At 39.8% G+C, this 24,373-nt stretch overlaps 5 protein-coding genes and 1 long non-coding RNA gene across 7 annotated transcripts in view; 4 read left to right on the top strand and 2 right to left on the bottom strand.

Annotated features, from left to right (window-relative positions):
- LOC107722664 (protein SDE2 homolog) overlaps positions 1 to 1,866 on the top strand; it is a 5,409-nt gene extending 3,543 nt beyond the window's left edge. The window contains exons 5-7 of the mRNA XM_016531124.1: positions 912 to 1,017; positions 1,111 to 1,471; positions 1,553 to 1,866. Of these exons, the coding sequence (XP_016386610.1) occupies positions 912 to 1,017; positions 1,111 to 1,471; positions 1,553 to 1,762 (677 nt within the window). The 3' untranslated portion in view covers positions 1,763 to 1,866. The remainder of the gene's footprint in view (positions 1 to 911; positions 1,018 to 1,110; positions 1,472 to 1,552) is intronic.
- Positions 1,867 to 2,712: 846 nt separating this feature from the next.
- On the top strand, positions 2,713 to 6,385 carry wdr83 (WD repeat domain containing 83). Its single transcript, XM_016531125.1, has 9 exons — positions 2,713 to 2,974; positions 3,306 to 3,426; positions 3,505 to 3,610; positions 4,522 to 4,570; positions 4,647 to 4,773; positions 4,862 to 4,929; positions 5,024 to 5,132; positions 5,932 to 6,046; positions 6,148 to 6,385. Exons 1-9 carry the CDS (start codon positions 2,872 to 2,874, stop codon positions 6,295 to 6,297), a joined length of 948 nt encoding a protein of 315 aa, XP_016386611.1. The 5' UTR covers positions 2,713 to 2,871; the 3' UTR covers positions 6,298 to 6,385.
- Positions 6,386 to 6,638: 253 nt separating this feature from the next.
- LOC107722666 (persephin-like) lies at positions 6,639 to 8,248 on the bottom strand. The gene is made up of 2 exons (XM_016531127.1): positions 7,915 to 8,248; positions 6,639 to 7,374 (listed from the first exon to the last, which is right to left on the bottom strand). Exons 1-2 carry the CDS (start codon positions 8,084 to 8,086, stop codon positions 6,974 to 6,976), a joined length of 573 nt encoding a protein of 190 aa, XP_016386613.1. The 5' UTR covers positions 8,087 to 8,248; the 3' UTR covers positions 6,639 to 6,973.
- A 4,912-nt stretch (positions 8,249 to 13,160) lies between these two features.
- On the bottom strand, positions 13,161 to 13,868 carry LOC107722660 (uncharacterized). The gene is made up of 3 exons (XR_001637824.1): positions 13,628 to 13,868; positions 13,437 to 13,473; positions 13,161 to 13,199 (listed from the first exon to the last, which is right to left on the bottom strand). It is a non-coding gene; the product is annotated as an uncharacterized LOC107722660 (long non-coding RNA).
- A 239-nt stretch (positions 13,869 to 14,107) lies between these two features.
- LOC107722659 (coiled-coil domain-containing protein 130 homolog) lies at positions 14,108 to 17,812 on the top strand. 2 transcript variants are annotated; one of them, XM_016531117.1, is made up of 10 exons: positions 14,108 to 14,208; positions 14,641 to 14,698; positions 15,435 to 15,488; positions 15,593 to 15,675; positions 15,762 to 15,817; positions 15,944 to 16,004; positions 16,100 to 16,242; positions 16,497 to 16,669; positions 16,755 to 16,893; positions 17,141 to 17,812. In XM_016531117.1, exons 2-10 carry the CDS (start codon positions 14,696 to 14,698, stop codon positions 17,596 to 17,598), a joined length of 1,170 nt encoding a protein of 389 aa, XP_016386603.1. In that variant the 5' UTR covers positions 14,108 to 14,208; positions 14,641 to 14,695; the 3' UTR covers positions 17,599 to 17,812. The 2 variants fall into 2 exon arrangements, with proteins under 2 accessions (XP_016386603.1, XP_016386604.1); XM_016531118.1 differs by having other exon boundaries at positions 14,110 to 14,208; positions 14,644 to 14,698.
- Positions 17,813 to 19,743: 1,931 nt separating this feature from the next.
- Positions 19,744 to 24,373, top strand: part of LOC107722668 (complement C3-like) — a 28,577-nt gene continuing 23,947 nt past the window's right edge. The window contains exons 1-2 of the mRNA XM_016531129.1: positions 19,744 to 19,864; positions 20,155 to 20,181. Coding sequence (XP_016386615.1) covers positions 19,791 to 19,864; positions 20,155 to 20,181 — 101 coding nt within the window. The 5' untranslated portion in view covers positions 19,744 to 19,790. The remainder of the gene's footprint in view (positions 19,865 to 20,154; positions 20,182 to 24,373) is intronic.

The following is a 24,373-nucleotide window of genomic DNA, read 5'->3' on the forward strand; positions in this document are numbered from 1 at the left end:
CCGCCCAGATGTTCACGCAAAGAAAGAAGGCATAACTTTTATTCTCGCTGTAGTATTGTTGCCGCCGCCGCCATGTCGTGAAGGCGCTGTGTGCTTCGTTGTGAAAGCGTAACTACTTTGTTTGGTCTTCCAAAAGAGGACGATATTGCTTCGTCATGCCTGGAGCTGATCCGTGCTGGTCGCTGAGGAAATACATCAACTTAGCGCTGTCGATCACCGGATCGGCTTTTACCGTGGACGAAGCGGAATCCAGCCCGGGGTCGTCACATGTGGTTGCCGAAGGCATCACAATATGGTAAGGGACGTAACATTTCCGTCACATGCTTGAGGAATTCGGCCAATCACAATGCACTGGATAGCTGGCCAATCAGAGCACACCTCGCGCGTTTCAGAAAGGCGGGGCATAGAGGAGAAACAATGTCGTTTGTGGAAAATAATGTGTTTTTTTAACCTTAAACCGCATAAACACATTTCATTACACCAAATACACAAAATAATGTTCTTTTTAGCAACATCATATGACCCCTTTAAACCACTGCACCCCATCCAAGTCTTGATGCAAGTCTTTTGAAGATTTGTTAAAAAATAATAATTTTAAAAATACACCACCTAAATTCACTTAAATGAATCACACTTTTAATCATAATATTTTATACTAAGATTTAAATCAGAGAATATATACATATATATATTTAATAATTAGTATTATCATGAATATTATAACAATATTATAATACTAATAATTATAGTTCATTAAAATTAATTAATACATATTATAATTATAATGTATACTTAAGTTAAATATTATTATTATTAATGTTGCATATTGTAAATATTAAAGTATGTTACCCTACCCTAATTATTCTTGACAGTAAAGGTAAAAGTTGAAAATAAAATTGTCTATCCTTCAGGCATGCAGGCTTCCTCTAGTGGTCTCGTCAAGGCGGACGAGGGGCCGAGTCGCAAGCGTCCAACACCAACAGACAGCCAAAAGAAAGCAAAGAAGAAATGTTTCTGGTGAGCTGATTTCACATGTGAAGAAAATGCTAATATTGCGGACTACAATTACAAAATTGCTAATTGTAATATGCCTTTCTTTATATCCAATAGGACTGGCCTTGGAGGACTGGAGGACGTGGGCAGCTCTGATGAAGGAAGTGAAGACAGCGACAGCGAGGCCTCTCCATCCACCTCTGGGGCTTCATGTAGTTCAGATGTTCCCAAACCAGCTGTGCCGCCTTCTGCCACCAGAGAGAGTGAGAGGACAGACCCTCAGGACCAGCCCAGCAGCTCCTCCTCCCAGAGTCCCGCACCGAGCTCCCCAACACCGGTGGAGGAGGTGCAGAAGGAGGCCGAAAAAGAGTGTACAGCTGAAACCAGCCAAAACGCCAGCACAGAAGAGGATAAATCGCAGGTTGTGCCCACAGAAGCACCAAGCGGCCCAGCCGAGACCAGTCAGGCACAGGAAGAGGTGAGATGTCCTGCTTCTGATGTGGATTTTCATGTTGGAAATGTTTTTTGATAATACTGACCTGTCTTTCGTTCCCTTCAGGCGGAGGGACCGTTGGATCTGCTTTCTGTGAGTGGGCCGGAGCAGCTGGAGGCTTTGGGTCTGGAGCGGCTGAAGAAAGAGCTGATGGAACGAGGGATGAAGTGTGGAGGGACACTGCAGGAACGGGCTGCGCGTCTGTTCTCCGTCAAAGGACTGAGTCCAGATCAGATTGACCCTGCGCTCTTGGCCACCAAGGGCAAGAAGAAATAACCTGTGTTTCTTAAACCAGTGTTTTTGACCTGTTTTGCTTTGCTTGTGTTTGGTATGTCTGTAGTTATTTTTAAAGTTATTGTTTATAAAATTCTAACACCTAATTTTGAAAAATCCCCAGTTTGGGATAATGAGTGCTAGATTTTTTTTCTCCTCAAATTAGAATGACATTTCTAATCAGATACAAAGAATTTGGATTGAACTTTAAAGTTGAACTTTAATACACAATATATGGCATTTTATTTGTTTTTGGTTTTTTTAGGCTGTTAGTAAAACATGCCAAGTAACAAGGAGAAACTCAGGTTAACTTTTTTTGTAATCTGTACAGCAAATTCTTTGATAATTCAGTCATTGTAAATAGCTATTTTGATTCATACAGAGACATTCTGGGAATCAGTCATATGTTTATGATGTGGGTGGGAAGTTATTCAAGGATTCATCTATTTTCTAACCGCTAACCGACAGATTGTTCACATTGCACAGTATTTGATTGTATATGTGATCTGGTCCATTTTCTTCTTGACTTTATGGTTAAGTAAAATAGTGTTGCACAATTTTGTGTCCTGTTTGTTGTTGTTCTTACTCTGTATCATGTATCTTTATTGTATAGAATGTGAAAATAACATTTTATTTCCAATAATCATTATATAGAAAAATACTTAGGCATGCACAACATATCTGGTTTCTGATGCAGAATAGGGTTTGATAAAAATTAATTTATAAATATTTTTTTAGTGTAAATGTAGATGCATTTTCCATCAAATGCACTGATATCTGGTTATGATGAAAAGCATGAAACTAAAAAAATAATAATATGTAGGCCTAAACCTCCACAATAAATCAACACAATGGCATCCTGAAGAAAAGTTACAAATTATGCAAACAAAAATGACTTGGGGTGCTATTTAATCAAGATTTAGGGGAACTTTCGTAAGTCCTCCGAAACATCAGATGGCGATATCGAGCCCCGTATCGCTTCAACATTCCGCAGAAGAAAACGCTGTTTTCATGCAGTTTGTGGAGTAGTTCTGAGCTTGTCGTAGTGTTACCGATTCATATGTACATATTATGCCTATTATTAGTATATATCTGAAGCTGTGGAAATAGTTATGGCGTTTCCGCAGCCGCGTCCTCAAGCGCCTCAGTTGCCGCAGCATCTTCTGCGGACTATAGAGTGTCAGCAAGGCGCCGTGAGAGCCGTGCGCTTCAACGGTAAGGCCATATTATTAACATTATTATCCACATTATAATATTATCCATATCCATTATCGCACATAGTATTATTAAATGAAAAATGTTACTAGCAGTTGTCATTTAAAATTTTCAACCTAAAAGAGTATATATAGACTTATAACATGTAAGTCCCCCCCCCCTCTCTGGTAATCACTAACGATTCTAATTGGTTCTTCCTGACTAGCGCTGAGAAAAGTAACAGTTACCACGTGATGCTGCTGTTTCATACCTGCATTATGACACTAGAAAGACCTTGAACTGAATATACAATGAAATTGTTCTTGTTTCTATATTTTACACGTTCCTCCAGCTGATGGGAATTATGTGCTGACCTGCGGCAGTGATAAATCTCTGAAGCTGTGGAGTGCGAGTCGCGGGACTCTGCTGAAGACTTACACCGGCCACGGATATGAAGTGCTGGACGTGGACAGGTATGTTTCTGCGTTACATTATACTGAAATACCATCGCTGTTGTATTTGGTTTGCTTAATTTCACTTACTTTTCGCAGTTCTTATGACAACAGTCAGCTGTGCACCTGCAGCTCGGATAAAACCGTCATTCTGTGGGATGTGGCGTCTGGTCAGGTGACCCGCAAACTTCGCGGGCACGCCGGGGTGAGACCATTACCATTGCAGTTTCCCGCCAAGAAAGCCCAGCTCACACTGTGCGATTTTGGCCACGATTTGGTTGTCTGAGACAACATTTGGAAATCCTAAAAGATTCCTATAATCTTAGGCTAAAATCTGTTGTGTTTGATTGCTGGTTTTACATGTTCACCGACAGCCGATTAATGGCCGTTGCAATCATTTTTTTCTTCTGATTAAATTCTGGCAGTGTCAGAAGATTTCAGACACTTTCCTGCAGTGTGACTTCTACGACGACCATCAAACCAAGAACCAATAGGAGCGCTGAACCTGATAACGCAATAACGCGGCAACTTCAAACCACCTCAGTGAAAATGTCAAAATGAGTCAGTTGGAAAAAGTTTTTTTTCAAAAGAGTTTATTTAAGGGGCAGGATGTTTAAACTCGAATAACAAAATTACCTCAAGTTCGCTCTGTAGAACTGGAAGTCCATAAAGGGCCCTTTTGTCCAGCCATGACTTGCTCCACACACGTCGTCTTCGTTTTTTTCTTTCGGTTTTTATTATCAAGGCATGTAATTAACAAAACTAACGCTACATATTGCTTTTGTTTGCTAGCTACCATTATAGCGAGAGAACACGGGTCACGGATTGATGACGTAAAACTCCGGACAAGTCTTCTTGTGTACGTCCGTTTTTGTCGCGTCTTGACTTTTGTACAGTCTGACATTATGACAACTCAGATCCTACAGTGTGACATGGGGATCATTTTCATATAGTGTGACAAGCAGCAATCGCAAAGGACTATTAAAAATCGCACAGTGTGAGCCTGGCTTAAGACAAATATCTATTGCAGTATATTATTGTAAATAAATATAATACATTTTAAATGGGCGATTTCACTAAAAATGTCTTGTTTTCAATCTTATGCTCGTTCCCTAGAAAGTAAACTGTGTGCAGTTTAATGAGGAGGCTACTGTGATGCTGTCAGGTAAGTCAGACTTGGCTTTAATCATATGGGAATAATGACGGTCGAATCTCAATCTCACTATTTCTTTATGTTTCAGGCTCCATTGATGGGACCGTTCGGTGTTGGGACACTAGATCCAGGCGGTATGAGCCGATCCAGATCCTGGACGAGGCTCAGGATGGCATAAGCAGCCTGAAAGTGTCAGAGCATGAGCTTTTGATTGGGTCAGAACCAAACTAAGGATATGATGTTGGAATATAAGTAATCTGAGGGTTGAATTTGTAGAAGTGACTGTATTGTGTTGTATATCAGGTCTGTGGATGGAAGAGTGAGGCGATATGATCTACGCATGGGGCAGCTTCATGTCGATTTCATTGGAAGTGAGTTATATCACACATGAGGGAATGAGAACACGGTTTTTGCACTGCGTGATGTCTTAACACGCATCTGTTGTGTGAATTTTTTGCTGCACAGGTCCCATCACTTGTGTGTGTTTCAGTCGGGACAGTCAGTGCACGCTTAGCTCTAGTTTGGACTCTACGGTGCGCCTGCTGGACAAAAGCTCAGGGGAGATGCTGGGGGAGTATGTACAACACAGATCAATCTACTACATAAATACAATAAAACTAGTTTTAAAATTAGCAATACTAGTTGCCACAGGTCCAACATATGGAGAAATTTGAGTGCCATTTAAAAATAATGCATGTAGATACATCACTTTGACAAATGACAAATAAATATGTACATTTAAAACATTTAAAAGTAACAGTAGACTTTTATAATTATTTAATTTGTTAAAAACATGGTTAAATGCAGTAATAATAAAATAATTTTTCAAAATTACAAAAAATATGCTTTAAAAAATCGAAACATGACAGTAAAATAAATCATTTTTAAAAATAACAAATAAATACGCAAATTTAAAACTGTTTATTTAATTTATCTTTAAAACATAGTTAAACATGCCAGTAAAATTAATTAATAAATAATTTTTCAAATTAACAAATAATTATGTATATTTAAAACTATTTGTTGTATTAATGCTTAAAAGCATAGTTAAAACAGCAAAATTAATAAATCACTTTAACAAATAAATGTACTTATTTAAAACTGTTATATACTTATTTTGAAAAAAATGTATTTAAACATGACAGTAAAATAAATAAATAAATCACTTTTTAAATTAACATACGTATTTAAAGCTGTTTATTTTGAAATGTTTAGTTAAATGTAACAGTAAAATAAATTTACATTTTAAACTGAAAAATAAATACTTTTCTAAAACAATGTAATTCATGTTAAAATGTTTGTTATTTGGAACAATAAAATAATACACTACATTAATGTATTATAATGTGTGTGTCTATGGTGTCCCTTCACAGGTACTCCGGTCATGTCAATAAAGGCTATAAGCTTGACTGCTGTCTGTCTGATAAAGACACACATGTTCTGAGCTGTTCAGAAGATGGCCATGTTTACTTCTGGGATCTAGTGGAGGTGGGCAGAATAAGTCACATGACCAACAGAGAAAATACAGTGACAAAAAGTCAAGTTAAATATGAGCTATAAAGCTGTCATTCTGTGATCTCTATTTGTAGGGCTCCCTGACTTTAAAGCTGCCTGTTGGGAAAGCTGTCGTCCAATCACTGTCCTTTCATCCAACGGAGCCCCGCCTTTTGACTGCTATGGAGGGGCATGTTCAGGTGTGGGGAGCGGAGCCAGAGGATGCAGCTGTGGAAGACAGCTAAGCTGAGTAGTGCGTGTTGAACACCAAACACGTGAGCAGGACTCATTGAAGATGAAGTGCGAATCACTATTTTGTATCAGTTTGATTGTTATACATATTTTGTATGTTAATAAAATATAAAAAATATACTTTTATTTTTTTAAATTGCAAATAGTTATATATTTTTTATATCTTAATATCTTAATAGCTATTGCTCACAGGTTTATATACAGTTCATTATTGTAATCCGAGTGTAGTTAGTTAACCAAACAAACAACTTCTGTTTGTATATTTAATCAGAACTGTACATATTTACAAGAAAAATAAAGATTAACAATAATTTATTGGGTAGTAAAAATGGTTTTCAAATAAATAAATAATTTATTAACACATAAATATCTTCCATTTTTGGTTCAGATGGACAATTCGTCGGATCAATCTTGACTCAGAATCGGCCACTCAAACACGTCATTGTGTTGTCATTAACCAAAACTGAACGTTTTGACATTCTCAAACACAATATTAGCTCATGTCATCAGAGAACGCGACATACACATCTTGATACATTTTAATACATACATATTATTACTTCCTGAATTAACGTACCTTAAACAGCCCTTATTTTACTTCAAGGCACTTTGTACAGTCTCTAAACCAACAGACAGTCTTAGCCAGATTTCGGCTGGCCACCATCGTCTCTAGCCCATACAGACGCACGCAGCAGCAGAGAGTTTCTCCACTTTGTGCCAGCGATGGTGGTTGTCGAGAAAGGCTATGTCTTCGTGGTGTGTGGGGCGACAACATGGCTGATGGTGCCAATGGCCGGTGTATTGAAGGATGCCGCTTTGCAGGAGGTTGGCGAGCGTGAGGTCGTGGTTGGAGGCGAGGCGAGGACAGGTCCCACTGCAGTACTTAAATAGCACTGTCTCGTCCGAGTCATAGCCCAACCTGAGGTCTCGTACCTGCAGCAGGATGGAGTGCAGAGCACATGGGGACTCAGCGCTGCGGGGCAACCGAATCGCCCTTTCCAACTGCCTCCCTGAACCCTCCTTTGCCTCACCATCACCTCCTCTACGTTCTTCATCACGGAGGTCCGTGTCTGAAAAAGAATGAGCAAAAAATAAATACAATTTTGCATTCCGTTTGTGCAAAACAATGTTGTAAGAGGTTGCCAGAACGTTGATAAATGTTGTTAATATGTTTGGATGTTTTTTTATTGCATCGATATGTGGTTGATAAGGTGTTGCTTACTGGCTCAAATCATGAGTCATAAGAGTGTTTTTAGTGAAATATTTAGTAAATATTTTCCGCCAGTTTGTCTGCCATACGAAAATCATCTGATAACTTAGAAAAGTAGAAGCCCAACTCTTTCCAGCAAAGTCTCATGATTTGAGGTAAAATTTATGTTAGTAGGACTCAAGAAGATATTTTGGTGCATATTTAACTGTTTTTGTCCATACAATGGAAGTCAGTGGGGTCCAAACAATATTGGACCCCACTGACTTCCATTGTATGGACAAAAAAACCCACTGATACATTTTCTAATATCTTTTGTGTTCTACAGAAGAAAAAAAATCCTATAATAAGTTTTCAGAGATTTAGTTGCCCTCTCCCCAAAGGTCATGACCCCTAGTCTTACCCAGTAGCGTTCTAAGCCAGTGCCCTTCTCCAGCCTGAATGCAAAACAGCAGAACAGTGACCTTTAGTAGCGAATGCATCGTTGTTCTTTTCTTTGCCTGGTTTTCCTTCTTCGGGATGAAAGCGCAGGTGATGCTGAGATGCGCCAGAGTCACTGTCTCTTTTATAGCCATCTACGCAGGTCAGAGCTGTTGGGGTGGAGGGGATGGTGGGGTGCGTCCAGGATGGGAGGGAGGCGGAATAACCCTTCCGCTCCCAGTCTCTCACCTGGTCTCAAGGCTATGATTGGAGGCAACTTTAAGTCCACTGGTATTTCAGGCTGAGAGTATGGAAAATGGGGGTAAATTGCTTAAAGCTGTGGGATGTCTGACAAGGGTAGTCATCTTGGAGGTTGAGCCAATTAAGCACATGGAATTGGCATTTTTTACACACATTTTATGCAATATAATGAACACCGAAAAGCAAGGGTTAACTGCATGAAGGATGGAAGAAAGGTCCATAATTAAAAAGAACTAAATAGATGACAGAAGTTATTTGAATGGAAATTCCAAGAATAATGGCTGTCTTCAGATACATAAATTTGGGGATTTTGTTCAAATGTGATTTTTTTCTTCGCTATCTACATTCCTTGTGTAACTATGAAGACATGAATCCTGCAGCGCTGGAGGAATAACTGAATGCGCATGGCTTGCAGTGATATCTCGGCTTAGCCGTCCTGTGCTATTTGAGTGAAGGGTTTTGTACAGCAGACCCCAAATGTATTTGGACACTTAAGTAACACTTAAACTTTCATTGCATTAGGTAACAAAATATCAAACCAATCTGTGTTTGCAAACAAACTTTAGTTACTTTGAAACAACTGGACCCATGGTGATTTTTATTGGATGTATGAAAATGGATGTATTCTTTTTGTGTCCTGGAATCAATCAGTCTTCTTTTTGTGAAATATATTACTTTAAAAGTCTGTATTATCTTTCTTCAAAATAAATTCCATTGGGTTGGATATTTTGGTTTTGATATTTCTTACACAATGGCATTCAAACATTTTTGTGTCTCAAGTGTCCAAATATTTTTTGGGGCCACTGTATGCAAGATGATCTTACACTTACAATTTTAAAATATAAAGGGCACATTTATTTAAAAATGTTAATGTTCTTTCAAACACAGAATTTTTCTCAGTGTTGATAAACTGCATTATGGCATCTAAATTAATATAGACCCTCAAAAAGGTAACAGGGTTGGCATTTTACAGTTTTCAGTTAGATATTTCCTGCTCTGTTCTTACCGTGATGATACTCCCAGGTTATTTGTAGAAAAAGATTTGAATCCTGACATAAATAGAAATGTATCATTAGAAAATGATGGTAACAGGGTTGACACTGTAAGCTTGTCCCATATTGACAAAACAGGAGCCATTTACTTGCCTTTACAGAGTTCACTTCCTAAAAGCATGATGTAATTTTGATATAATTATTGTAATAAAAGAGTTATGATTCGAACAGTTTTACAGTTAGACATTACTTGTTTTGTGCTGAACATTATAAATACTCCAGAGTTCTTAATATAATTTAATACTGACATAAAATAACATTTACATTTTTAGTAATCATTTACTATTTCAAATCATGGTAACAGGGTTGACATTCTACACTTTCTAATAGTAAAACAGGAGACATTTATTTGACTTTGCAGAGTTTACTTCCTGAAAGTATGTTGATGTAATTTTGAAATAATTATTGTAATAAAAGGGAGTTATGATGGTAACAGGGTTGACAGTTTTATAGTTCAATTAGTCATTACCTGCTTTGTGCTAACCGCAGTGACATTCTATGGTTCTTAGTAATGTAATACTGACAAAACTAAAATTTCTTATTTTTTGTAATCATTTCCTATTTAAAAATATGGTAACAGGGTTGACGTTCTAAGCTTGTCCCCTATTAAAAACAGTTGACATTTACATGACATTGATTTGAGTTCACTTCCTGAAAACATTGTCATTTTGACAGAATTATTGTAATAAAATGGAGTTAGAATGGTAACAGGGTTGACATTACTTTAAGAATTGTATCTATTTTCAAACTGAACTCCACCATTTGTATATTTTAGTTCCTTAATGTAATTGTTTTACTGTTCTTCTGTGTCCAATGCTCAAAACACTAATGCAAATTTAACTACCCAGTGGACATTATATATTGAGAGTTTATAAGTATAAAAAGATAAATTTATGAGGCTTTACCAGAAAACCAGGCCTTCCCTTTAATTGCAGGTATAATGCAATGCAAATATTTAATTTATAATCTAAGGTGGTTTTATAAAATGTTCCCAAATATTTTAGGACAATGCCCATTCTTATTCAATGCAATTATTTTCAAGTAGAATACCTGAGACCTGGGATTGTGTGCAGTTAACATGTTTTCCAGTCAGACACCCATCACAGTATTAAAATATGATCAGTGGAAAAGGATTTCAGCCAATCGTCAGGTGGTTAAAACCTGACACAGGACCATAAAACAGTCTACTTTAAGGGAAACTTACATAGCAATCTCTTCTCAGCTAGAGTCAGTCTTTATTTATAACTCTTTTTAACTCATCCATCATGATGAAGATTACAGTTAAATTAGTTTCCACTGGTGGTGCTGCCATGCTGTTGGCTTAAAGCTCCTTACTAGCTTGTTAAATCTAGACATCTTCATAAGGCAGATAGACAGAGTAAAGTTTTCCGGAGTAAAGTTAGGGTGTCTGTCCCCAGGTACGCATGGGAGAAAGAGTGAATTAAATCCGTAAGAGGGAATGGATTTGGAATAAAATAGTTATTTGTCTCGCCAGTGAAATGAAAGTATGATACATTTTTGATACCGTTTATTATTCACTCCGTACTCCTGTTTGTCCTCCCATAGATATGTATGATTCAGTCCTTGCATGAAGCTGGAAAAGATGATGAAGTGAAAGTAAGAAGGATCTGCATGGCAATTTTTAATAACTGGAGTACAAAACTGAGCCCAAATTAAAGAAAGAAATTGATAAAAAAAAAAAACAGGGTTGAACTTTACAAATGCAGTCAACACTACATTTTATATAAAAATTGGATTTATTTTTTTCTTCTTTTCCTGCTTGTCCTGTCTAAATTATATCACTGCTGGGATGTCACAGTTTTAAAGATTATTTTTGTAATGGGAGAAAAAAAAAATGCAGTAATAGAGTGGAATGCGAAAGATGAATTTTTTTTTGATAATTAAAATGATTTAATAATTAAACCGTTCAGCGTAATTCAACAATACATCAAATTGATAACATTATATTTTAGTTTCAAAACAATTCCATGGCAATTCGTAACTATTATACATTTTGGCAAATTAGTGGCTAATTTGTATGAATTCATGCAATCTCCTTAATATGCTTTTGTACAATCTGTGTATGCCTCCATTGACTTATGTTTAGAGGGTGGACCTTCATGCTTAGACTTTTTCTAGTGTAAGCAGGGGGTGGGGCGGAGGGGGATGGGGGTGTGGGAAAAGAATACACTCATTTGGTGTATTTAAAAGTAGCTACTTTTCATGTTAGGCTAATTTTTCCAACCATATAATAGGTTTCACAAAAAACATGGTATTTGGGCACCAACGTGTACCATATTTGTGGAAGTACAGTGGGGGATACGGCAACCCTTCTGGTATGTCCTGATAGAGCCTCTTAGGAATCCGAGGCCGTCTGAGTCAGGAAGGAATCTCATATCAAAGTCACAGAGTGGAAAAACAGTCTTCCTCACACATTGTAAAACACATGGTGACATGGAAGGGAGGTGTGGACTCACGGCCCATCAGACGGAAAGAAGGGAAAAGAGCTTTGTCTGTCTGGTACAAATCACAAGAGCTCAGCATGAACTCATGGATTTTAGACTATGAAAAAAAGTTCATAGTCTCGCCATTCCTCATACTTTGTTTTCTATTAAGAGAATTCTGAGGGCAAGATGGATGCAAAACAACACATATTAATGAACAGGGATATTATTATATTTAACTAAAACCATTAAAAAATAAATTAAATTAAATGAAAACCATAAAAAACGAATTTTCATTACTTGAAATAAAATAAAAACTTTTTACAGCTAGTTGTCAAGGCAATATTTCTCATTTTAAATAAATAATAAATAACTAAAATAGTTAGCTAAAATAACTAAATAAAAAATTCATTAAAACCATATAGAAAATATATATAGAAATACAAAAACTAAAAATGACAAAAAAGACAACAAACTTACTAAAACTTTAAAATTAAAATGGATATGGAAATATATAAACACTGATTCAAAATATTAATAAGTGATATTAAATGATCTCAATGATACTAAAATAACACTGTTAATGAATTACAATAGTTTTACACAATCCAGTGTAGGCTTTAAGTTTAAATTATTTCAGTGAAATTATAATTTGCAACATTAATTTTAGAAGTTTACTGTAAATATGTGTGGAAAAAAAAGCATCATGGCATAATATCAAAATGGTTTATGATTACGTGACACTTACATGTGTCAAATGTAATGTTTCATTTAGACTTAAAAAAAAAACATACCTAACTTTGCTATGTAAATAAAAAATCTATCAATTAATGCTCAATTAATACCAATGCAAATCTAGTTGTCTTTCCATTTACCAGACTGAAGTTTTGAATGTTCATACGTCTAAATAATTTAATGAAATGCCTCACTTTTATTCTGAATTCATAATTTAAACATTACTCAATTCGATGATGGAAATGCGTCATACAACTGAAAAGTGTAAATCCTAAAAACAGACTGAAATATTTGTTTGAGTGAAGGGCATATGTAAAAAAACAACAAAAAAACATGTTAACACGTTTCCCAGACAAAATGTTGTAATGTGTATACTAAGAAAAAAAAAAAGAAAATTGATAAAATCAGATTTGAATCAGAATGGGATATAAAGGTTAATTCATAATAGAAGCTCATTCTTTTATGATTTATTTATGAAAAATCCTAAAAGATGTCACACTTTTATTAATTTTAGAAATCATATTTGCAAAATCTGCACTTAAAACAACACATTTTCTCATATGCGCCTGGTGGTTTACAGACAAACACCTGGTTAAGTTTTTACAAACAGAATAAAATATGTGTATCTGCTCAGGACAGGTGAGAAGTGTGTTTGTTCGGGGTCATTTCTCAGGGGTGTGTTTAAGGTATGGATGACCTTACCGGAGCCGTGTTGCATTCCGTCTCCAGTGGGTCTCCCGTCCGGCCCATATAGGGCTTGTCTGCTCTGGGCAGGACTTTTCATGTTAGGCTAATTTTTCCAACCATATAATAGGTTTCACAAAAAACATGGTATTTGGGCACCAACGTGTACCATATTTGTGGAAGTACAGTGGGGGATACGGCAACCCTTCTGGTATGTCCTGATAGAGCCTCTTAGGAATCCGAGGCCGTCTGAGTCAGGAAGGAATCTCATATCAAAGTCACAGAGTGGAAAAACAGTCTTCCTCACACATTGTAAAACACATGGTGACATGGAAGGGAGGTGTCGTTCCAGTGTTAGGAAGCATTCTGTGGGAATTAGTGGGGAATCTCAAACTCGCCAGGCAAGGGCTGTTTATGCTGTAAATCTGACCAGTGCACTAGAAGCTCCAGCCTCCTCCATCACTCCTCATCCACTCACACCTTTCTCAACATCCCTCCATCACAGTGGACCAGCACTTACCTCTGAGTGTTTACGGTGGTTATATTCACTATCGCGCCATTACAAACTAGTTCAACACAAACTCCAAATGCTTTTTGGTTTGTCAAAATGGTATTTAGTAACCTGTTTGTCTCATCTCGTGTACACTTTCCATGCCTGGATTGGAAAAAGCCTCACATGTCCAAGTTTTTCTGTCCACCTGGCTACATATTCACAGAAGACAAACTCCAGAGATGTTCCACTATCCCTCACTGGCGGGAAAATGCCCACCTGCGAGTGAATCCCAACTGGCAAACATGGTGAATGTGAGCCAACAGATGACAGCATGTTATATTTACACCTCATGATTGACTCACACAGGAGTTTTCCATCTTAGAGGGTTTCCCCGTTGTTCAAATATCTTATTTGTGTAATAATATTTAATCATATAAGTTTTTAGAAACTTATAAACAGATTTAAACTTACCTGTCAGACGTATTTCTAAATCGTCGTCCTCCGCTCATCAGGCGGCGCTGTTGACGCACGTAAACACCTCCAGCGCGACGTGACGTGACGTGAGGTGACGAGGAAACGCAGACGCTGTTTACGCAGACGGCTGTTTGGTCAGTATCTTAACGCACGAAATTACTTTTATTTACTTCATAATGTTCACATGAATCTATGATTATTAGTGGAAATGATACAAAAACTGAGCAGTGTTTGTTGATTCGGTCCTGTTCGACTTGTTTTGGCCAATTTTAGACATATATCGTGTATCAGCTGATCATATTCATGCCATTTGTAGTTAATTTGCTTTTTATTGCAATTTGATCACGTTTTAATTTTTTCCACTGTCAATTTAAGTAACTAGTACTGTTATACGTTATACTGTGGTGCAGAATGATTGCCATATTCATATATTATAACACCATGTCCGAAAAACAAAGCATTACCATCGTATTGTTGTAAGAGTTATGAGTCTAATAATCTGATATATACTTAAGAATACTTATGATATGTAATAATGTGAATTTTTCTCTGTCATGTTTTCCCAGCAGTTCTAATCTTATTGATCCTAAAATCACCTGGAACTGATCTTAAACCAGCAAGATGGTATGAATGTATTATATTATATTATTTAGGCCTATATAGTATTTATTGTTTCCATTTTTAGTTTTTCATTTTTATTAGTTTTGTTTATATATATATATATATATAACTTGAATAAATTTTTATTTCAAGTTTAGTTTTAGTAATTTTAGTGCTTCAGCTTAAATTTATTTATTTCAGTTAGTTTCCAAGGCAACATGCTTAAGTTTTGTGACTTAGGTTTTTTTTTAAATCTAATATTTATATTTTATTTCAATTACAGAAATTTTTAAAAAAGTTTTTAAAGGGGAGGTCTAATGCTATTTCATGCATTTTGAGTTACTTACACGGTTAAAGAGTTGGATTCTCATGCTAAACATGGCCAAAGTAAATGAGTTGGATGTATTATGGAGTATTTCTGTGCCAAATACACTCCTTCAGGGTTCGTATAACTTTCGGAAAGTTTTTTTCGAGTATGGCCTTGCATTAAGTCATAAAGGGCGGAATTCCTTGTATGTTCACTTCTCCCGAAAGAGAGAAGCGGTACAGCTGTATCTGTCTTTTATAAATCTGATAAAACTAAAGACTCTTCGGAGATATGAAGGATGCAATACTACTCTATAGGTACTCAAGATTGACATGAGATTGGCAGAAACTGTGTGTTATGTCCCCTTTAATAGTTTTAGTTGTAGTTAATAATAATAACGCGCTGGTTCTGTTATTACAAAATTATCATGTTAATGTTTGTTCTCTGTTTTAGGGTGAACGTAAAGGAGTAAACAAGTACTACCCTCCTGATTTTGATCCAGCCAAGGTGAGAATGACGAATATTATCTCATTTTTCTGGGTTCTGTTTTGCAAAACTGTGTATATTAGAAACATTCTTCCTGAAATGTATATCTCATGCTCTCATAACAGCATGGTTCTATCAATGGCTACTGGAAAACGCACCCGCTGCGGGAGCGGGCCAGGAAACTGTCTCAGGGCATCCTCATCATCCGGTAATACACAATCATTTAGTGTGTTGTGAATTCTGTCACTGTTTTTTGATTCACATGTGCTGACAGTCTGTGTTTTGTGTTTTTAGATTTGAGATGCCGTATAATATTTGGTGTGATGGCTGTAAGAATCATATCGGCATGGGTATGACTTTGAAGTTGTGCATAATACTGTACTACTCATACTATTTCTGCAGTGTGTAGCATGTAAAATGTACATAGTTTGTCAGTTGTATTCATGTGTATATATTTAGTTATTCTGTCTTTACAGGGGTTCGATACAACGCGGAGAAGAAAAAAGTGGGCAATTACTACACAACTCCAATATACAGGTGATGTAGCATCCTGATCTCCTACAGTTCAGTTTCATGATCAGTTCGTATATTGCAAGGCAGCATATCTTAACCTGTAGGTTTGTGTTCCACAGGTTCAGGATGAAGTGCCATCTGTGTGTGAACTACATAGAGATGCAGACAGACCCGGCCACCTGTGATTATGTCATCGTGAGTGGAGCCCAAAGGAAGGAAGAAAGATGGGACATGGCTGAGAACGAGCAGATACTCACTACTGGTGCGAAAACTCATGTTTTATGCCTATCTGTCTGTCTATCTATTTATAAGTTCATCTATCTGTCTCTCTATCCGTCCGTCTGTCTGTCCATCATCAAAATTTTCTGTCATCAGTATTCATTTTGATATTTTCAATATTCTTTCAAATGTTTTAGTATGCATAATATGAAGTAAAAGACATTTAAATCATTAATTGCTGTTAATGGATGAAAGTCATCAAGAAATTAAGGCTCATTATGCTGTTTTCTTCTACAGAGCACAGTGAGAAAGAGAAACTGGAGACGGACGCCATGTTTAAATTAGATCACGGAGGAAAGGATAAAGAAAAGTTACGTGCCGCCATCCCTTCTCTCAATGAGCTTCAAGAGCAGCAGTCCGGGTGGAAAGACGACTTTCAGCTTAACAGCGCCCTCCGCAGGAAGTTCAGGGTGAGTTACTTGTTGCCCACTGCAGCGGATTTGCATCTGTAATGAAATGTTTGCGTTTTAATCTATTTGTGGTTTGCAAATACAGTCTGAGAAGAAAGTGATTGCTGAGGAGGAGGAGAAAGACAATGCAGTGCGAATGAGGACTGGTCTGTCAATCCCCTTGTTACCGGAAAGAGAAGAAGATAAGAAACTGGCATCACTGCTCACCTTCCAGAGTCCTGACTGTGAGTTTGACCCATCCGTTTAATTTTTTAAGTTATTGATTGATGAATTAATCTTCACCCCTTTTAAGTAAAAAAAAAAAGTGTTTATTTTGAATTTATTTTTAAATTGTATTATTTTATTCAATTATATAAATATATATTTTGAATTTATTTTACTATGGTTATACTTTTTTTTACTATTTTTATACATCTATTATTGCTTATAATTGAGGATCCGAGGATCCGGATAAATCTTTTTCTCTTTCAGCATATGATGACAGACAGCAGTGGAAAAGGCTACAGATATCTTCTCGTTCCTGGTTCATTAGCCCATCTTCAGCAGCAGGGGGAGCCGCTGGGAGCCTCTTGCAAAAGTTAGGCCAGCAGGGTCGAGGAGCAGCCGTGGCTAAAGCACTCAGCTCTAAGACACCCAGTTCGCACATCCTGGTACGCAGGAAGTCAGAAAGCAGCAAGACTGAAACCTCCGGCATTATGACCTCCAGCTCGTCCCCTGCTGCTAACTCAGCAGCTGTAGACACAAACCCCACGGACTCACTTTCTCCTCTCACAAATAACATGAATTCAAGCAAAGACACAAACACTCACAGCTGCACTTCAGAGACACATAAAGGAAGCCCCTCAGAGGAGGACAAAGGCTTTGACTTGTGTGCTGGAAAGTCTCTGGTTGCAGATTACAGTGACTCTGACTCGGGCAGTGAGGTCTGATTTAGACCAGAAGTTGAAATTACATAGCTGTAAATCCTACAGTATCAACATGTATATTAAACAATTAGTCATTATTTACCAAAAAATAAACTCTTCCATATTGAAGAGTGTGTCAGGGTTTTCTTTTTCAACTTTCAAGCTTTGCGCATTGAGCTTGTTGTTTTACTCCCTGCAAATGCAGTCATAAACCCCGGGACAAAAGGTGTTAGAGTTGGAGCCCAAAATCACATACCAAGTAGGTACTAATTTTGAGGAGAAACAAACGTTTTATGTAGAATATGTAGTATGAAAGAAATACAGACATACCAGGGTGGCCGCGGGTCCTTAAAAAGTCTTAAAATGTCTTAAATTCAGATTCATACTACATCCACCATATTATCATGTGACTTTTTCCATCAGTTGTGTCGCTTTACTGCCATTCACATTTCCTCTCTATTGGACTCATGGATCCATCAAATGTACACTCCAGAATCTCTGCGGAAACAGTAGTACTTTTCACCTACTGTTTCATGAATATGTATTCGAACATACTACTCTTCACATACTGTTTTTCGCAAGTACATAGTATGCTTATAAGCACACTGGACGTACATTTGCATGACAATGTAACAATAATGAAAATGTTTTTCCTTTGCGTTTTTGAAAAGTTTTGCGAAGGATGACAACATTGTCAAAACAATCCCCATTCACACAGATCTGTGAAAACAATTAAAATGCTGTATTATGCATGTCAGGCCAGTAGTTGACGATGCCACTTCGTAATGAAACACTTGTCCGCGCACAAATGCATTCTTCAAGTATGTACTCGCACATGCCTACTGCCTGAACAAGTATGCAGTTGTGCTTGAAGTGCACAAATTGGGGTTTTTGTAGTTTACACAGAGACGATAACGGTATCGTTTTCAAAACTTGCACTTTGAAACCCATTTTTTCAAAAGTTGGCGTTTTCAAGCCCTCAAAAAACCACAGCCAAAATGCACAAGTTTCCGTTTTTAGTTGAAAACGATGTCTATAAACCAGTTCTGAAAATTCTAAGTTGTGAAATTATGTGATGTAGGACCTTTATACAGTGCCAATGTAAAACTATAGTCTATCTCTGGTTTTCATCTGCATTAAATTAATGGCATCTAACCTGTGCGTCCCAAATTGCGTACTTGCACTATTCTATGATGCTTTGTAATATAAATAATGCAAGTAGTGCGTTCACACTGAAAATTCCAAAAAGAAAAAGTGCACTTTAAAACCCTGATGATGCACTTAAATAATCGAAAAAACGAAGTGTGGAATGTTGGACATGTCATGCACTCAACTGTGGCAGCTTTAATTACATAGCAAAGGGGGAGGAGCTATTAGACTCCAATTATGAATGACAAAATAACCTTATATAATCATACGCTACATGGTTTAGTGCATAGTACATAAGTGTATAGTGCATCATTTGGGACGCAGCTTAAGGTCTACATCGCCCCTTGCGGCAACGCTGAGAATGCAACGCACATTGCAAACAACTCAGAAACACCCTCCTTATGCCGAGTTCACACTGCACGATTTTCAAACTCGTGGATCGCCGTTGTTTTCACACTGCGTGACTATCTGGGGTAGCATTCAGTTACTGCTGTGTTCACACTGCACGATGGATCGGCGACAGGGGGTTTCACATTGCATGACTTCACAATAGGAAGAATCGCCGACAGCTCTGTCTGGTGCAGGGTTGCCAGGTTTTCGCTACAAAACCCGCCCAATTCGCTACAAAACCGGCCCAATTACTACTCAAAACTAGCCTGAAAATTGCCCAATTGCTTTCGAGGGGGTCCCCCAGTAAAAATCGGGTTTGGGGGGTAAAATACACATTTTTTTGGCGGGGTTCTCCTGGTACAATTCACATTCCAGGGCCTAAATATCACGTTATTGGGGTCGCTTCAACCTGCTGACATAAAACACAACCGGCGGCAATCGCGGATTTGGCAACACTGGTCCGCAAACTACGTTTCATATAACTCCTCCCCGAACTTCCCTCTGCCCTGTATCTTGGTCTCTCATTGGCTGTAGGTCATCGCCGATGTGTTTTTCAGTCAGAACTCATTGCACACAGCGTGATTGTGAATTGTGGGTTAGTGGGAGGGATATTTGGGGTATTTAAGCTCTCCTGCTGTTGGCTCTGACATACTTTGAGAGTTCAGTCCAGCAGGACGATGCTCTTTCCACTGCTGTTATGGACGGCATTGCTCTGTCACATTTCAGATGGCCGGTCTTCCTCTCAAAGACAGTGCGTTTAATATTTTATTAATAATGTATAAAAATGTTACTTTTCTTCTCAACATTGATTTATAATGTGTTTATCTTGTCAAATGAACAGCAATAGGACAGTCTGGGGACCTAATATGCGAATAGTGTATTAGAATAGAAAAAATATATATTTTGTGTTGTGTATTTTGTGCTTCTGAGACAATTTTGTCAAATTTTTATAGAAATAGTCGGATATAAAATTGTGTTTAAAATCAAAAAGTGGTTCATGCTGGGTTCATCTGTAACTGAGTGTGTTATCTGTGTTTACTGTGATCCGGTCATCGACCATTCTCCAATGTAAGTACACAACTGTCCTCTGTCCTATGCCCTTAAAGTTACCACACAGATTCCTAATCAATGTACAAAGAACTGAAAAAAGTTTCTCAGTTTATTGATTATCACCTTCTACTGCCTTATGTAGAAAACCTTCCCTCTTTCATTAAAGATACAATGGATTTTTTTTTTGGCTAAAACACAGTCAATACAAATAGAAGAAAATGATTGGTTGGTAACATGTCTCCTCTTTATATACATAAATCTATCCTTCATAAGGAGGGTTTGTAAGCTATCACTTTTTTTTATAAATTCTGATAATTCTGATTAACCTGTCGAATTTATCACTGAGATGATTATGCTTGTTTTGACGAAAATTTACTTTGTTTGACAATGACTGTTACTTTCAAACACATGGAACTGCCATGGGTACTCCATTAGCTCCGAACTATGCAAATTTGTTTTTTGGGGAAGTTTGAGGCAGATTTTGTTTACCATAATAATCCTTTCTTGGTAAATATGAAATGATGGTTCCGTTTCAAACATTCTCTCATGTTGTGTATGGGGAAACTCCTGTTTACACTAATACCGAAGCCTGATTTGTTCACGTTTGTGTAGCTGCACAAACCAATGGCGCTCTAGCCCACCAGAATGGGCGGAGCCGACTCCTATATAAGTCGGCTCAGAGCGCCATTTCATCAGAATATTCTCCTTCAGCGACAAGGATCATCTCTTCGCTGACACTGGATGGGATAAGCCAAAGAAGGAAAGAAGCTGTCTCTGCTCGCCGCCGTCGAAGAAGCCCCGGCAGTGGAGGAAGCGGTGCAGACGCCTTCCCCTGCGGCTATCCGGCTGAATAAAAGAGCAAATTTCCAAGCACGCGTTGCTTCAAATGTCGTGCCGCAAGTGTGACTCGTGCAGGGATCCCCTGCTTGAGTCTGACCGGCACAGAGAGTGCGTCGCTTGTCTGGGCATCGCCCACGCAGAGGCTGCGTTCGCTGGGGGTACATGCTTTCATTGCGAAAGCATGAGCCTCGCCAGTCTTCGCTCGCGGGTCGCCTTCTTTAATGAAGGCGGTCCTCCCCGCTCTGCTCTCCCGTTTCTTCTCTCCCCCGAGAGAAAGAAACAGCGGAGCAGTGGGATTCTGACAGCGGGTTCGAGCGATGTCACATCGGCTCGGCGCCCGTGTACCCCGCCCTCCCCGCGCCTCACTGAGTCGCCAGTGTTCTTCACGCAGGAAGTTCATTGCCCCTCTTCTGCTGCGAGCGGCTTAGTTTCCTTCGGCGCCTCGGAGGAAGAGATTACTATCGACGAATCTGTATCTTTGTGTTGGATACAGAAGAGTGGGAGTGTTACGGCGAAGATTGTGACGCCCTGCCCTCTTCTCGCTCAGCACGGCCAAACGTGGACAGCAAGCTGATTCACGTTCTTTCTAAGGCGGTGGAGGATATCGGCTTGGAGTGGTCGGCCTGGGTTAAACCCGCCCATGGCCTGCTCGACGAGTGGTTCCTGAAAGGACGCCGTCAGCGATCTTCATACCAGCGGCCCTCTCCATTCTTGCCTGCAGTTCATGAAGAACTGACCAAGACGTGGCGCGCCCCCTATTCGGCATGTGCAAGCTCATCCTCTTCAGCTGCTCTCACCACCGTTGACGCCGCTGAAGAGAGAGGATACAGCGGACTTCCCCCTCTGGAAGAGGCAGTTGCCACCCACCTGTGTCCGCCATCCGCCCTCAGTCTGAAAGCTCGCGCAACGCATCCATCGAAGCCCTGCAGGACTACCTCAGCCCTGGCCAATAAAGCATATGCAGCGGCCGGTCAGGCCGGCTCGGTGCTGCATTCAATGGCAGTTCTCCAGGTGTTTCAGGCCAAACTTCTCCGGTTTATGGACGAGTCTGGCCAGGATCAAAGTCTGGCTCTGCGTGCCATGAAAGCAACGGCTTAGGCTATTGGCAAGACCATGGTCAGCCTGGTGGTGCTAGAGCGCCACCTATGGCTGAATCTCACCGAGATCAGGGACGTTGAGAAAATGGCCTTCCTCGAATCGCCGGCCTCGCCGAAGGGGCTATTCGGCCCAGCCATGAACAGGTTTGCGGAGCATTTTACGGAGGCACAGAAGACGTCGCAAGCGCTGTGTCACTTCCTGCCTACGCGCTCCAGCGCTGCGGCCCCAAGCCACCAGAAGACCCCTTCCACTCAGCAGCCTGCTCCCAGACGACTAAACGCTACGCGTTTCCAAAGCGCCAAGGGCCCCGCCCCCATGTAGTGCTGGACCCTGAGCTGCAGAAGCCGTCCTGATCTGCCTGTAAAGAGGAAGAGGAGAGAGCCAGTTCTTGCCTCGGCCGGAACTCCCTCGAAGAAAGCTTGTGCTCATTCTCCATCCCTCCGAGCACATCTAAGCGATGGAGACATTTTTCAACCCGGGCATGTCCGGCAAGATCAGTGCATGCCCAAACACCCTACTGCTGTGATAGCAGACCCACATACTCAAAAGAGCATTTCTCCTCTCCTCACACCGACGAATGCAAATTCCCCGCCTACACGCGGCGAATTTCCACTCTAAAAATTAGAGTCTCTTGCCACTCGGTTCATGGCCTGGGCAGCTATTCCCGGTGTGTCAAGTTGGGCTCTAAACACAGTAAAACGAGGTTACTCGCTTCAGTTTGCTCGCAGACCGCCTCCGTTCAGAGGCATTATTCACACTTCAGTCCCGGATAACGGGGCTCACGTTCTCCAGTCCGAAGTACAAACATTGCTTGCAAAAGGTGCCGTGAAAATGGTACCTCTAGCGAACAGCGAGTCAGGCTTTTTCAGCCGTTACTTCCTCGTGCCGAAAAAAGATGGCGGGTTGAGACCAATTAAAAAAAGATGGCGGGTTTAGATCAATTGATGCAGACTTCTGAATCGCTCTCTTATGAGACGGCCATTCAGAATGTTAACTTTGAAACAGATCCTCGTGCAGGTTTGTTTCCGAGGACTGGTTTCTGACAGTGGATCTGAAAGATGCGTACTTTCACATCCACATAACCCCCCGCCACAGACCGTTCTTGAGATTCGCGTTTGAGGGAGTGGCCTATCAGTACACAGTCCTACCATTTGGACTGTCTCTGGCCCCTCGCAGTTTTATGAATTGCATCGACGTGGCTCTTTCCCCTCAGAAACAGATGGGAATTTGCGTTCTCAATTACCTCGACGATTGGCTGGTTTTAGCCAGAACAGAACGGGAACTAATCGCGCACAGATCGCTGCTGATCAGCCACCTGGAGTGCCTCGGGTTGAAAAATCAACCCACACAAGTCAGTTGTTCCCCAGACAACGAGCGGTCTTTCTGGGGACTGTTATAGACTCGACCCGAATGCGGGGGTGGCTTAAGCGAAACGGTCCCTGCCGGAATGGTCCGGCATCTGGTTCCTGGTCGACCCACAAGCAGCGCCTTCACATCAACTGCCTCGAAATGGTGGCGGTTTTTCTGGCCCTGAAAACCTTCCTGCCAGCCTTAAAGGGGCAACACGTCCTGGTCCAATCGGACAACATGACGGTGGTAGTGTATATTAACCACCAAGGTGGTCTCAGGTCATGCTCCCTTTACAGGATGGCTCGACGCCTCCTGCTTTGGGCACAGAGAAGACTCCTCTCTATCGGAGCAGTTCATGTGCCGGGCAGTCTGAACCTTGGTGCAGACGCGCTCTCCAGAGGCAATGTGGCTCCGGGAGAATGGACACTACATTCTCTGAAGGTTCAGAAAATCTGGTCTGTCTTCGGGAGGGCAGAGGTCAACCTCTTCGCCTCAGAAGACAACTCACTGCCCAATCTATTTCTCTATACAGCGAGACGCGCTGGCCCACGACTAGGGTTGGGTTCTGAAACCCGATACCAATATAGCACCGGTACCTGTGTAACCGGTATGTACTAGAACCGAATCCGAATGCATATTTCGGTGCCATGCCTGAGCGATCGATTGAAATATTTGTCCTCTGGTTCTCTGAAACGGACGTAAGAAGCATCATCACTGGCACCGCATGTGAAAAATACAACTCAAGTCGGAAGTGAACTCAAGTCGGAACTCAACGTTAACTCAAGTCGGAAAGCTCTAATAATACAACTCCAACACATCTTTGTAGTAATGAGAGTGTCCATGTTGTTTTCACATTCCGATGGAAAACTAAAATAGGGTCACCCTATTATAAGTATACTTAATTATTATGAAAATACCAGAG

The sequence above is a fragment of the Sinocyclocheilus rhinocerous genome, unplaced genomic scaffold, assembly GCF_001515625.1.
Source record: "Sinocyclocheilus rhinocerous isolate Xijiao unplaced genomic scaffold, SAMN03320098_v1.1 scaffold2018, whole genome shotgun sequence".
Lineage (NCBI taxonomy): Eukaryota > Metazoa > Chordata > Actinopteri > Cypriniformes > Cyprinidae > Sinocyclocheilus > Sinocyclocheilus rhinocerous.

What these genes read in the sequence shown, in the direction of transcription:
- LOC107722659 (XM_016531117.1), top strand. An exon ending in TACACAACTCCAATATACAG is followed by an intron (nt 16,005 to 16,099) that starts GTGATGTAGCAT and finishes TGTGTTCCACAG; the next exon opens with GTTCAGGATGAAGTGCCATC. An exon ending in CGAGCAGATACTCACTACTG is followed by an intron (nt 16,243 to 16,496) that starts GTGCGAAAACTC and finishes TTTCTTCTACAG; the next exon opens with AGCACAGTGAGAAAGAGAAA.
- LOC107722666 (XM_016531127.1), bottom strand. Translation starts at nt 8,086, where the DNA reads ATGGCTATAAAAGAGACAGTGACTCTGGCGCATCTCAGCATCACCTGC. An exon ending in CTGGCTTAGAACGCTACTGG is followed by an intron (nt 7,375 to 7,914) that starts GTAAGACTAGGG and finishes ATTCTTTTTCAG; the next exon opens with ACACGGACCTCCGTGATGAA.
- wdr83 (XM_016531125.1), top strand. Translation starts at nt 2,872, where the DNA reads ATGGCGTTTCCGCAGCCGCGTCCTCAAGCGCCTCAGTTGCCGCAGCAT. An exon ending in GGCTACTGTGATGCTGTCAG is followed by an intron (nt 4,571 to 4,646) that starts GTAAGTCAGACT and finishes TTTATGTTTCAG; the next exon opens with GCTCCATTGATGGGACCGTT. An exon ending in TCAGGGGAGATGCTGGGGGA is followed by an intron (nt 5,133 to 5,931) that starts GTATGTACAACA and finishes GTCCCTTCACAG; the next exon opens with GTACTCCGGTCATGTCAATA.